Raw genomic sequence first — 14151 nt, 5'->3', positions numbered from 1 at the left:
CACAATATATATAATATAAATATGTGTGAATTGATAATATATATTTTTAGATAAACGATACTTCATAAAAAATGAATGTTGATTATCATTTTTGAGTAGGTCTCTTGTGAGACGGTCTCACACCGTCACAAATTTTTATCTGTGAGACGGGTCAACTCTACCGATATTCACAATAAAAAATAATGTTCTTAGAATAAAAAATAATATTTTTTCATGGATAACCCAAATAAGATATCAGTCTCACAAAATACTACCCGTGAGATCGTCTCACACAAGTTTTTACCATCATTTTTTGCTAAAATTTATTTTTACTGATTATTCAATCCAATATTATAGGTTTTTTACTTTTTACAAGGAATGATTTGGAAATCCTGTCTGTGTGTTGCTTCTCGATTGATCATCTTCGGTGAGGTCAATGCCCCTTCAATTCTGTGATGTGTGTTTTTTTTTTTATTTGTGGCTGGAATTATGCGTCCATTAAGTTTGACTCGGTTTCTCATAAATTGTTCTTACATTTGAGTTATATTTTCTACTTATGAAAATCAAAACTAAAAAAATTCCAATGAGAAAATTCAATAACCATATTTGTTTTATCTGTTTACTGTGAATTTTTCCCAGCTATACATCCCAACCATCAGTTCGTCTGCTGAACTCCACCTTCCGGTCAGTTAAACTTCCATACATGTCCGAAAACTTCGTCAAGCAGTTGCTTCGGACCCCATAATGAGCCTGTGTATTCCTGCTGATAGCCACACTAGAAAATTTCGACGTATCTATCGCCCAAGCGGGTTTAATGTACTCTACCACGTTAGTCGAGCTTTTATTTGCATATAAATAGTTCATCAATATGTCTTCGCAGTTAAAGAAACTGTCCACCATCTCTCGGCCTTTTGCGGCGTATGTGCTCCAATATCTCTCAAATGCCACGGTGCTGTCAATAAAAGCAGCCCCGGTCAAAATCATGTTGTACCCATCATATTTCCGGGCATGTTTCTCGCCTTTATACTTTAATGGGGACCCGTTAACTAAGCGCGGATAAAACCCCACTATTCGCTCTGGATGCTCACGCCAGACTCTGAACCCTCGTTCGATGTCATCACAAGTCATCATGATATCATCATCAAGCTCAAGAACTGCTCGAGTTTTTATCAATGGATCGATCTTGAAGCGGTTGTTCAATGAGTTGTGTTCCTCTATCCTTATCCTTATGGGAACGGCTGAGTCAAAGTCGCTTAATTGTGGAGGCGTTCCTTTGTTCCACACAACAACTATCTCACGCACCGAGGAGCATCTCGAGTAATGTTTCACGTACATTTTCAGATTCCAAAGACGAGCATCATAGGTCATGGTTAATAAAGTGAACTCGGAGTAGTGACCACTAAATGGGTACGATTCCTGCCCACCATTTCCACCGTAGATATAATCGACCCCGCAACATGTCAGCACCACAGTCACCACAATCACGAAAGTCAGGATGATGATTCCGCTGCAACTGTTTGGCCTGATCCTGGCACGCAAAGTAGAGCTTGCTCGGTTCAGACGACCGCAGAATAGCCTCAGCTTCGCAGATAACATACTGGGCCTCTCCCAAGCCGAGAAATTATCACTCCTCTTTCCCATATTGTGTGGGCACCAACTTAATGGGACGATATACTTCACGACCCCAAGTAAAAATCCCACGAGCATGACAAAGACCAACACGGCTAGAAACGAAGCTAATCCAAACATAAAGCGTCGAAGTGCATCTCCTGATGGTACTCGATCCCCATCAAGAACTGCAATCCACTCGCCAGAACTGAGCTGTTGAGCATCAATGTGATGGCCACGAGCACCATTCCATGCATTCCGGCCCTTATTCGACTCCTTGACTCCCAAGGGAACTGCGACTTCTCTGAACTCATCAGTGGTCAAAACTCCAATCTTGAATACACGTATCCGCTTTCCATACGTTTCACCAGAGTCTTGACCGATGCGATAAAGATTTCCGTTGTATACAAATGGCCTGCCTCCATTCCGAGCTCCCATGCTCTTGTCTGTATTATATATAGGGTTTTTCTTATGAGGTTTCCAAGGACCAAGAGGGGAATTGCTATACCAGATTTCTAGTTGTCCATTCTTTTTGGTGCCAATCCCACTGTGGTCAGAACCGAAAAGCCAAAACAAACCCTGATGAGGTATTATAAAAGAATCTACTAGAGGCTTTTTCATAATAATCTTATCCATTGTCCATGTCAAAGGGAAGTTTATGGCACGATAAAGACGAATATCCCCTTTTGCACTGCTCTCTGGCATCATATATATCTGTACAAAATAAAAGAGGTGAAAAAAAATCAAATTTCATATATGTACCATGTCCCATTATTCGTCATTAACGCACCTGATTTACAAATTGGGTGTCGCGATAGAAAAAATCCCAAATCAAGACAATTGCTAATTTGCTCAATCTAGTTAATCCAACATACCAATTTTATTCAATAAGTTAAAAGCCATACGTTTCCGTTGTAGTCAAAGACATAGGGATATGAGAGATGCCAATCTTCATCTAGGGCAATACCCAAATGCTTCCATGTTGCTCCCTTATCTACACTTCGTGCAACTCCTATATCTCCTTGCATTGTAACAGAATTTTTTGTTTCGTGAAACAGATAAAGAGTGTCTCCCTGCATCATGACATAAACATACGCTGAAATGAAAATTTATTCAAGAAAAGATTTGTACTAAAGTTCAGTTATTTTGATGATTCCCAGTTGTCCAATTCAGTGAAACAACCATGGAAAACACAACACATTCTTAGGTTGCAAAACCTACAAATCGAGTGCATCGAATCAAATATAAGCTAAGGTTAAGAAATATAAATGTTGGGGGACACAATTAGCAATAAAAGTGGGCATTGATTTCTTCAAGTAACAACCAAAGCCACGCTTGAAACAAATTTCTTACTATGAACAATGAACTCTCTACAAATGAACATAGCCATTAATATTAGGAACAAAAAAACATGTCGAAAATCAATTTTATATTTGCTTATTACATCAGTCATATTGTCATCCTCATCCATCCTTCATTGTCCCATTTCCTTAAAAGGCAGATCATGACTAATCCATTCATATCGTAGTTCTTTCATGGCTCCATGAAGTAATCTTCTTGTTCATTACCCCCGCCCCCCAAAAAAATAATAATAATAAAGGGGGTGTATTTAAATTTCGTTATTCTGCGAGTGATGCGAGGGATATCTCAATAACGTGGAGTGAAACCCCACCAGTCCAGCACATCTATGAGCACACAAATGTATATGAGCTCACCATTGCGCTCATGCGTATGTTTTTGGACTTTCATTCATAGTTCACTACCCAGAAATCATCAAGCATAAAAAATAAAAAATAAAAAAAAAGAAATCATTAAGACAGACTCAACAACGGGTCTGTTTGGATAGAAAGTTATTTTAAAGCAAACACTTCTTTTTTGAAAAAAAGGACATTTTTTAAAAAAACAAACGAAGTTTGGTTGAACTTTATTTTTAAAATAAATGCTCAAACAAGCCGAAATCAATAGACCGGAAGATGTGACATTTAATTTCCTTCGGAATAACATAAAAGCCATTTTCACAATTATAACNGAGAAACAACTCACTTGTGACTGCCTAACCTGGATCTTTTACCATCACCTCTAAAATTTCCAGGAAAAATATAACGATTTTCTCTATTAAGAGTTCAACTGTAATCCTCCAAAGTATAAATATCACTTCCTATAAGCTCGAGCTTTTCAGACTATTAGTAACTAAACCGGTACCACATAAGCTAGGAATTCTAAGGTTCCAATTTAGATATTCTGATTCAGTCTAATTTTAGGAAAGTAAACCAAAATCAGATTAAGAAATGGAAAAAGAAGTAATGCACCCCCTTCTCTAATTCGCCAGTAATAATCCATATCCTCTTTTTCAAGCAGAGTTGTTACATTGCTGGCTTTTGTATTTTTCCAGAGAAAGAGAAAGTGCTTAGTAAACATAAAACAAGATATTAAAAATGCAATAAAGACTGCCCTACGAGAAATGGAAACATTCACTTTTTCCCTCGTCAACTAATTTACAACTCAACCCCTTTGCTCTAATTTTTAAAAAGATTTCTACTATATCCTTGTTGGCTTCCTCTCCAGCAGGATAATAATATAGAAAGAAGATTCCAATCCATTTAGCTAATTAAATAAATAAATACTAATAGCAACACAAAGAAGCTCTATAAACAATTGTTTCCAATCACTATTCGACCAAGTTCATTGAAGGTGACAAATTGTATCCACGTCAATCCTGAAATCAGACGAACGATAAAAAAACTACGACAGAAACTTAAATAATGAACATAAAATCTGTTATCTACCCCTCTCAAACGGTAAATTTCTTATATTAAAACAGGTCAAATAAACGAGATTGAATCTGACCAGAGACCATGACCAGGGATCGAACAAATATTCTTTTTTTATATGATCAGGGAAGAGAGTGATGTCTAGGTAAGGTAAAGTGCGGTGCCGATTCATTCAAGCTGTGTTGGCAAACCAGACAAATAAAGAACATGTTTTGGATAAAACAATACGATGCCTAAAAAAATACCTGTACATAAAGAAAAGGGTCAGCTACAAAATTACTGGGAAAGCCAGAATCAGAAGGTGAAGCACAAGTAAGAACAGGATTGGCTACAGGCCATGCTGCACTCTCATCCTTCCAGACATTCATCTGCAGATCATTTAACAAGATATTATGAATTTTTTCGAAAACCAGAATTGCGGGTTAGTCCCTAATCAATCAAATTTCAAACTAAGAAAGACAACTTTTGAATGAATTGGTACATGTGTTCTGTGTATCAATCAGATTATTTGTCGTGACAAAAAATTATTCAATTTTGAACCGTCATTAAGAAGAAGTTCACAGAATTAAGAAGTCAAAAGGGAGGGAAAAACCAAAACTCGAGTTTTTAAAAGCAAATCAAGAAATTTAATTTAATTGAAAAAACGAAGAAGAAATAATTTCTTACAAGGCTTAAAATCTCACAAAAACCAGATATTGATTAGCATCAAGAATTTTGACTTCAACCCCATTCAAAAAAATTATCATTTGCAATTCATAAATAAACCAGAAAATTTAAAAGTTCAAAAAGTTCATATTTCCTGCTTTAACATGCATCCATGGATAGATATATAGTAAAAAAAAAATTAAAACAGAAAAGAAACTCACAGCTTCAACTGGCTCAAGAGAGAAGGGTGAATCACCATAGTAAACGCCAATGGCCCACGAACCCTCATTGTCTAAGACGCAGCCGGGCGGCGCGTTGATCTCCGATCGCACGTTATCCGTGAGCATGAACCTCCCATACAAACTCCCTATCGACCCCAAAACGACAACCGAGACCAAGAAAAAGGCAAGACAAGACGAGAGAACACAATGTTCATTAGTGTTATTATCACTATTGATGATACAGTTTCCATTCCGATTAACAAAGCTGTCGTTGCTCTTCCCACCCCCCATCCCTCCGTTCCACCGCCACCTGAACCACCCGCCTCCACCGTGACCCGCGCAGGAGGATCCTGAAGTCACGATTGAACTTGAACCCATTACTTTAAATCAAGAAGAAAAATTAGTTCTGGACCAGCCGCAAATGAGAATAGGAGTTCGCCGCCAACATAAAATCCTCACCGCCGCTGCCTGACCCGCCCCTTTGCATGCAACACCAAAGCCAGAAATTACTTTTCAGACCCACCAAAAAAGAAAAAGCACAGGGACAGAGAGTAACAAAGGATCATTGGATATTGCGCCCCTCCCTATCTCTGTGGATATAATTAAATCATTGCGTCCTGGAAGTTTAATACTAGAATAGTAAACGAAGACGAAGACTTGGGAAGGTGACAACAGGGCCAGCGGGCGTGTTCCAAGGGAACCAAGAAATAACATTGTGGCCACTTTCTTGGTTTTTCAGTTTCACAACGCTCATATCCATACCGACAGACATGTAATCCAAAATTTAATATTTTTATTTATTCCCGAAATCAATTTCGGTTTACGTATATTGAATATTGATGACGTAATTAATTTACATGTTAAATATAAATAAATAATAATACATTTTAACTATAAATTATATCTTATCTGACACCAAAAATTACGTTTAAAAATTAAAACCGGACCTAAAAAAAAATACACTTCGAAATTGTTCATTTATTTAAATTTGATTTTAAGATTACACCACCACATGATAAAAACTACTTATAATGTAAATATGTAATATGATGTACCATATGAAAATATTTTAAAGTGTAACATAAAATAAATAGCATCGAGAGTTGATTTGATCGATTTCTATTATAAATATTTTCAAAATACTTTATTTTAATAACTCATAAGATTGTTTTGAACCATTTGAAGATGGAAATTATTAATTATTTGACAAGTCGGATATTGTAACAATGAAAATCGTTTGGTGCATTTATTTATATTAATTAATTAAAATGTCAAAGATTTGAACGAATTTTAAATAATTTCCACGCAACCAGCTAATAAATTCGGCTTAAACAAAATTAATCCACTCTACTTGCATTTTGGTTTGTTTGGCATACCCACCCACCCACCCACCCCCCCCTGAATTAATGCGATTAATTTCTTATTTAATTCGATTTTAGAGACCTCGTTTATATTAGCGGTTTACATAAGTAATTAGTATTGCTTTTTTAAACAAAACGTACAAAAAATTGGACCGTATAGAATATAATTCTAGCGCTGACATTTTAGAATAAAAAAATTATTTAGATTTGTAACAAATTGTAATTCGCGGCATGAACAATATTTATCTTCACTTCAATATTTTATGATGTCATGTCAGTATTTCGATGAAAATTACTAATATAAAAACACAAACTAATAGATTACGATCGTAATTCGATCGATGATAAAATAAAAATGATAAACCTACAAGTTATTCCTTAAAAATGTAATCTCCCCTCTTTTTCTTCTATACATGTTTACTAATGGATTATATTTTTGTTTGAATAAATGATTGAAATGTAATTTCATACATAAAAAAAAAATTGTGCTTATTATATATTTGAAAAGAAAATTATTAAATCATGTTAATTAAAAATATATGCATATATTAAATTGTAGCATGTGGCCGGTTGACATGTGCAACATGTATTTCTTAAATAACATTGTTACATTTTTATTTTTATTTTTAAATTAACACTGGTACATTTTTGTGTGTACCAGTTTGGTACTTTCCCATGCTACGGCAATATCTTTTATTTGTTTATTTAAATAATAAATAATGATGATAAAATTTTACTAGTCAAGCATATGCCCTGACAGCTCCATCTCGACACATTCAATGTATAATAATAAATCGCAAATTGTCATTTGCTCTAATCTAATACATAATAATAATTTATAGTGGAAATCACTTATATAGCTAGGAGGTTTTTTTTGGGTGGTATTTAATTGTCATCGATTCGTTATATAAGTGTTTATAATAGATATATCGTTTTTCTACATTATATTTAACTCGAATATACAAGATCTGAAGTATATAATCGTCTTTCAAAAATGCAAATGTTATAATGAATTATATGTATTACTACTTGAAATGATAATTGCCCGACTCTTGCACTGCCCCAAAGGCAACGAATGGAAAAGATGTATCCAAACGCTGAAATTATACAACAAATTTGTGCTTTTTTAAGTCAAATTGCCTTGAATTTCTCAGTCAAAACGAATAAATTAACACAGTTGATAAATATATTAGCGTGATCTGTACTGCTTGGTACTTCATTTCCCGATTTATCAAACTCAGCGACGTACTANATAGTCGGGTATCATAGTGGGATATCCGCGGACAGCTCTATGGAGATGAAATCGATGCTAAATTCATAATATTGCAAATTGTAATCAAATAATGTATATTATATGTATACATATGAATTGATTGGTTATTGGTGTTGACAATTTCACACTTATAGGCATAATTTTCAAAATAATCCTCAAACTTAGTCTATTTTGTGTTTCAATGCTGTAAATTTTCAAATTTATGTTTTTGTCATGTAAATTAGTTATTTATTTAATTCTGGTCATTTTTTATGTGATGCTGACGGTGTGGTAAAAAAATATTGACATGAGAACGAAAAATGTCAACATGCCCGCCAAAAAAGGCCGAATTACCAAAAAAAATGACCAACTGACATTACCAAAATGGTTATATAAGTTTTCCTATTTTGTGCTTTACATTCATAAGTTGGTTATTTTCCGATCTTTGATTTTTTTTCTCCGAACATATTAGAATTTTTCGATATTACATAATTAGTTTGTGGTGTCATGTAAGCACGCACAAGATATCACCAAAAACCAAAAACTAACAAAATTATGGAACCCTGATTTGAAAACTTTCAAAACCAAAACAAAAAAGTAGATAAATTTAGAAGAAGATTATGGCTAGAGTAGGTCTCTTGTGAGACGGTCTCACGAATATTTATCTGTGAGACGGGTCAATACTACCGATATTCACAATAAAAAATAACACTCTTAGCATAAAAAGTAATATTTTTTTATGGATGATCCAAATAAGAAATTTGACTAACGAAATTGATTCGTGAGATCGTCTCACAAGAATTTTTGTGTTAGAAACTATTAGTCAAGGAAGACAACTAAGGTAATGGGACATGGGGGTCATTCGTTTAGTTTTGGCAGTAAAAGTTCTCTTGCTAGAAAAAAAGAAAGTTTTATATTTCTTAAAAAATCTCTATTTGGCATTATCGAACCAACATTTATTATTAGCTCAATTCTATTTAGAATGGTAATTAACCGATTAAGTGTTTTTTAATCGATTGATTAAACATTTTATGAAATGAATGTAGCTGTAATTCAATCTCTTTACTTTAAAAATACAGGTGGACCCGTTAGGTGACAAATACCATAATAAAAAATGGAAATTCAGGAAATCTTCTTTTCTTTACCATGTATTTGTTCCCACTATCTTTTTTAGCAAGTGGATTAAATTAGTGAGACACTATCGGTATCTAATTCAAATAAAGGTAATTCTTTAAAATTTAAACTCAAAGATTCCTTATTGATATTATTACAAAATGAACGGACTTTTGAACGTAAATTCCATTATGACTTTACATGATGGATAAGTGCATCAATTTGAATGCAAAAATAATAAAATTCTTACATCTAATTATTCAAACGCAGTGAGTTCTGAATTCGATCATTAGTGTGGGAGGTGATCAAGATTTCGATCAAATTTTTACTTGTTTAGAAGGTGGATGCTATTTCGATCCAATTTCGAAATTGATATGATTCATTTGGATTATGGATGTAAATGAAACAAGTTGCTCGCATGCTGCTTGAAGCTCGGTTCGATGAAAAACTCTACAATTTTATCCAACTGAACTCGAACTTGATAGTATTCGGCTCGTAAGCCCGAGCTCGATTAGTTTATTGGGCTAATTTGTTGGGCTTTGAGTATTGTCCCGCATCGATTAACATAATAAAATTAGAATGATGGAAAAACTATATATAAAAAAAGATCATCATACCCCTTAAATGAACGCTCGAGCTCTCTAAAACGAGTTTGTTTAACAAGCTAAGAAACGAGCTCAACCTGACTCGTTAAACATGATAAACGATCTATTAACGAATCAAGCTCAAACTATTCGTAAGATTAATAAATCCAAAACGAGCCGACGAACTCGAGTCTCGTGATAAAAACTCGAATCGAGCTCGCACATATGTTTGTCTTAAACGAACCGAGCTCGAAACATCCCTAATTCGGATATCAACAAATTGTGCATTCGCGATCTTCATAATTTATTTCAAGAGAGAAAGAGATACTTATTGTTTTGCCAATGAACTTGTATGTATAAGTTGGGCCAACCATACGTATATGAAATTATCAGTTCCCATAATCAATCCATAGCTATCATACTTGGTCAATGTCTATCCTGTCTTTGGTTACATTGTTGGTGGTCAATCTCTCTTCTAATACTTTATTTGTCCATTCTGTCAAATGTACACATAAAATGAACATGTTTAGATTTTGAGCCAGTTTTGAATTGAGTGATGGTGGACCACGCGTTGAAATTTGTTCTGCCCTTTGATAGTTGTCAGATGTAAGCTTGACTTTGGGGTTGATTTTTGAACATTATAAAAAAAATTTTGAAAAGTATTTTATTTTATTTTCTCAAAAAGAATATGCTTTTAATGGGCCAGGAGCCCAAATTCTCAAAGCATATTGGACAAAGGAAGTGGGCTGCACTATAAGACCAACATGCTTTAGAAGTCTCGTCATACGTGTATTTGTTTGAATTTTAAATTTTAATTTCATAAATTAGGTTTATTTCACGTTTAATGTGAATTTTAAAAATATCTATTTATCAAAGTTTTCGACATATATAATTTCCACCCATTTTTGGTCTTTTTACACATGAAACATGCATTAATGTGCCAGTTTGTCATAAAAATTAAAATATTACAACACAATTTCAAAAGATTTCAACTATGTTAGTACAAACTTGCAATTTGAGGACTACAAAACAACACCACTTCCTGAAGAGTTGCCTTAGGCCCCCGACCTAGACTTAGCCTGCCTCAAGTCCCAAACCCCGAATTCGTATCCAGCCACGCAAACCCGCCCATCACCGGAGCTAGAGGTGTCCCGATGAGCAACCCATCCGCTAGTCGAACAGATTGCACCGCTACCACCAACTTCAGGCGAGATGAATATCACCACGAAAGTACATTATAATTTGACACACATAGACATTTCACCATCTCCACTCATTTTGCTCAAGAATCCGTCGAATAGTAAATCCTAATTAATTTGCATGACTTCTTTCCAATTTTTCTTCCAATTATGCATGAATCATGTTTCTTGGAGTACGAGTACTGATTCTTCGAAGGTTGACATTTATTATCTAATTACGACTTCTGGATTTTCTGTAATAAGTTTTTCCCCTTGTTTGGGTCTTTAACTTGTGTGGGTGATTTTTGTTTGTAGCTTCTATTTTTTAGTGGTGATAATTCAATCCGCAATAATTTCCCACGGTAGCACATCTACTATATGTTATCTAAAGCAAAATTTGTAATTTTGGTATTGTATATTTGTGTTTATGCGATTTTGGTTTTATGTATTATATTGTCAAAATCGTGTTGTATCTCTATGTATCTCAAATTTGGGTAATTTTAATACTTTTTCTGTTGGATTGGTTACATGATGTTGTAAGCGTGATTGTTACATTAGAAATTATTAAAATTATAAAAAATAACAAATTAATGATAGTTGACTAAAATTAAAATTTAATAATATGAATAAACAAACCTCTATGTATTACCATAATTTCAATTTTTTCTTATCTAAATTAAGGTAATTTAGAGTTTGTAGATGGGAGTTCATACAGCGAACATATACTGAGTCAGTAGTTATGTTGATTCCGGATGGACAGAGAGAGAGACGAAGTAGAAACATCTCAGGCTGTAACATCTCATATCAAGTCTAATGTTGTAGTGGAGACGTTTCCTCTAAGGCCTATTTTTCCCATAATTCATGATATGGATGTCCGAATCTGGTGATGTGTTCGAGATAACTGAAACATCGGAAGATAAAGCAATACAGCAAGAGAAATTGACATCCGTGGGAAGATCGAATTCTCCGGTTATTGAGAAGGACATGAAAAAGAATCAAGATTCTGAATTGGAATTGAATCATGAATATGGGGAGGAGAAAGTGGATCTAAGTCTCCAAATCCCTTCTTTGGAAAGTTTAAATTCATCTACAGTTGGAACCAATGTGCTTGATGTCAAGAACGTTGAATCCAACGCCTCCATGCCTGATGGGACTGAGGCTAGTCTTTATCTAAAATGGGAGTCTAATATCGACTTTCTTATTCAATCTTTGGGGGTGGTTCATACTCTTAAATCATAATTGCTTTAAATTTTAGTAATCAAATTTCCTGAATCTCGATTGCTGTAGCTAATCTCATCTGCTTTTACTTGGTAAATTCTATTGTCACATTACATGAGCATCCGTGTGTTTGTTTATGCCTTCTTTAATTCTGTAGGCTGTTGATTTCACTGAAAGCTTCATTACCGAAGACTCAACGTCAATCAAAAGAAAGTCAAGTGATCGCGACAATACTAGTTTACAGACTCAACGTCAATCAAAAGAAGGTCAAGTGATCGCGACAATACTAGTTTGCAGACATCAAGTGATCCGATCCTGGATAGAATCGATAGGTATGTCTCAGCATTCCACATGCATTCACTTTTCATTCGTGTTAAATATTTAACTACTCGGCTTTTAACCTTATCTGACGAAGTTTGAATCCATGGGCAGTGAAACTGAGGAAGAGGCATGCATTTGAGAAACCCATTCGACTTGAAAATAATAACGTACTGGCTTTTATCAAGACCTTGATATCTGCATTGGTAAGGTGTCGGAAGGAATAAGATTTGTTATGTTTCAGCTGTTAGAATAGGTTTCAAGGTTTCTTCTGCGTAATGCCCCTTTGTTACCCCGAAAATCAAACAAGTTTCACCATAATTGTTTCCCCGATGTTTTACTCCGACTCATATATATTTATTACGTAATGTGACTTGGAAATACGAATTCATCGCCTTCAAATCATGGGAAACTGAAATAAAACCTAAAACAAAACCTAACCAAACACCAATTTTTTAAAATCATTTTAAAACTGAAGTAAGTTTACATGATTCAGTTTTGGATTATATTTGTCCAAAACAAACCCATCGAAAAAGATGGAATATATTTAAATTAATATTTTTATTTAGATTATATATTTTATGAGATGATATTTAGTGAGTTAATAATATTTTTGTTCATTTTTAGTTGATGGTTATTTATGTAATTAATTTAAAGTTTATATTCTAAAAAATTAATATATTATATTAATCGAATTTGGTTCTCATAGCTCACTCCAACCCAAGAATTAATTAGGCTTGAAGAGAGTTGACTCTTAGATTGCAATATATTGATACTCAAACGTGTAAAGACTTGTTTCCCCTCGATATCTTAGTAAGAGTACAGAACAATCTTCCAACACAGACCTAAAATTATTAAAATCTGATATTTTTTTCATTTAGATTACTCACTCACAAACAATTTAAATCGGGAAAATTTCAACGTAAAAAATCTGACACAAGAATTTTGATATAGTTTAGAACAAGTGAGGTGACGGAATTAAAATGCTGTTGGAAAATATATAATTAAAAATGATTAAGCAAACCACGACAAGGATTAATAAAGGTGGTGGTTTAGAAAGTGAAATCACGTGCTACTTATTAGTTGTCTTTCATGTGTTCATTTTTAATCATGGCAAGTGATTCCAATCCATTCCATCAAATTCATCGAATTTTCATCACGGTTAGTTTTATACTTCTTGCATATAAATTATGTCTACACATATTCATTCTTTGTCGGTATGGTGTATATATATTACGATGATTTTTGTTTTTTAAATTAATGGATAAAGTGATTGAAATAGGTAGGTGAAACAAAAGTATATATTTTGTAAGATATATAGACTTATTTTGTCCCCCTCCCCAAAAAAAAAACAATAATAGAAAATTGGGCATATGTATCTGGTGTGGTTGAGTATGGCCCGAATTTTATGTAATTTAATGAAAATGAATTTAAGAGACAGTTCACGTGAAATGAATAATTTGGAGAGGGGTGGTGGTTGGACATTTGGTAAATCAAACAATTTTTATGCATTAGTACTGGTGAGATTTGGTTGTTAGCCATTTTCCACACTATATGTCATACACAAAGTTTTTAGAGTAGGTATCTTATGAAACGGTTTCACGAATCTTTATCTGTGAGACAAGTCAATCCTACCAATATTGACAATAAAAAGTAATACTCTTAGCATAAAAAGTAAAATTTTTTCATGGATGACCCAAATAAGAGATATGTCTCACAAAATACGATCCGTGAGACCGTCTAACACAAGTTTTTATATGAAAATTAAATATCCACCATGTGTAGATTGCAAATAAATCTTTATGATGATCGTTGCAATTATTTTAGCTGGTTTTCAAAGTAACATAAGTTAATTATTATGTTTTTTTTACTAAAAAAAAAAAGAAGAAGAAGAAGAAAGAAA

General features: G+C 33.9%; 2 protein-coding genes across 3 annotated transcripts; one reads left to right on the top strand and one right to left on the bottom strand.

The window, feature by feature from the left end:
* Nucleotides 1–472: 472 nt before the first annotated feature.
* On the bottom strand, nt 473–5930 carry LOC140990322 (glucosamine inositolphosphorylceramide transferase 1-like). The gene is made up of 4 exons (XM_073459947.1): nt 5225–5930; nt 4604–4726; nt 2493–2660; nt 473–2301 (listed from the first exon to the last, which is right to left on the bottom strand). Exons 1-4 carry the CDS (start codon nt 5600–5602, stop codon nt 619–621), a joined length of 2352 nt encoding a protein of 783 aa, XP_073316048.1. The 5' UTR covers nt 5603–5930; the 3' UTR covers nt 473–618.
* Nucleotides 5931–11421: 5491 nt separating this feature from the next.
* On the top strand, nt 11422–12524 carry LOC140990551 (uncharacterized). Of its 2 annotated transcripts, XM_073460289.1 has the most exons (4): nt 11422–11870; nt 12088–12143; nt 12197–12262; nt 12363–12524. In XM_073460289.1, exons 1-4 carry the CDS (start codon nt 11574–11576, stop codon nt 12388–12390), a joined length of 447 nt encoding a protein of 148 aa, XP_073316390.1. In that variant the 5' UTR covers nt 11422–11573; the 3' UTR covers nt 12391–12524. The 2 variants fall into 2 exon arrangements, with proteins under 2 accessions (XP_073316390.1, XP_073316389.1); XM_073460288.1 differs by having other exon boundaries at nt 12088–12262.
* Nucleotides 12525–14151: the final 1627 nt, after the last annotated feature.

This window comes from Primulina huaijiensis, chromosome 12, assembly GCF_012295235.1.
Source record: "Primulina huaijiensis isolate GDHJ02 chromosome 12, ASM1229523v2, whole genome shotgun sequence".
In the NCBI taxonomy this organism is placed as follows: Eukaryota; Viridiplantae; Streptophyta; class Magnoliopsida; order Lamiales; family Gesneriaceae; genus Primulina; species Primulina huaijiensis.
Note: the sequence above shows the minus strand (reverse complement) of the source record. Positions and strands in the feature narration are given on the sequence as shown.

Excerpts from the sequence above, each read along its gene's own strand:
- LOC140990551 (XM_073460288.1), top strand. The coding sequence starts at position 11,574 with ATGATATGGATGTCCGAATCTGGTGATGTGTTCGAGATAACTGAAACA. Across the intron at positions 11,871-12,087 it reads CCATGCCTGATGGGACTGAG|GCTGTTGATTTCACTGAAAG; the intron begins GCTAGTCTTTAT and ends TTAATTCTGTAG. Across the intron at positions 12,263-12,362 it reads ATCCTGGATAGAATCGATAG|TGAAACTGAGGAAGAGGCAT; the intron begins GTATGTCTCAGC and ends ATCCATGGGCAG.
- LOC140990322 (XM_073459947.1), bottom strand. The coding sequence starts at position 5,602 with ATGGGTTCAAGTTCAATCGTGACTTCAGGATCCTCCTGCGCGGGTCAC. Across the intron at positions 4,727-5,224 it reads CTCTTGAGCCAGTTGAAGCT|ATGAATGTCTGGAAGGATGA; the intron begins GTGAGTTTCTTT and ends AATGATCTGCAG. Across the intron at positions 2,302-2,492 it reads TCTTTGACTACAACGGAAAC|ATATATATGATGCCAGAGAG; the intron begins GTATGGCTTTTA and ends TATTTTGTACAG.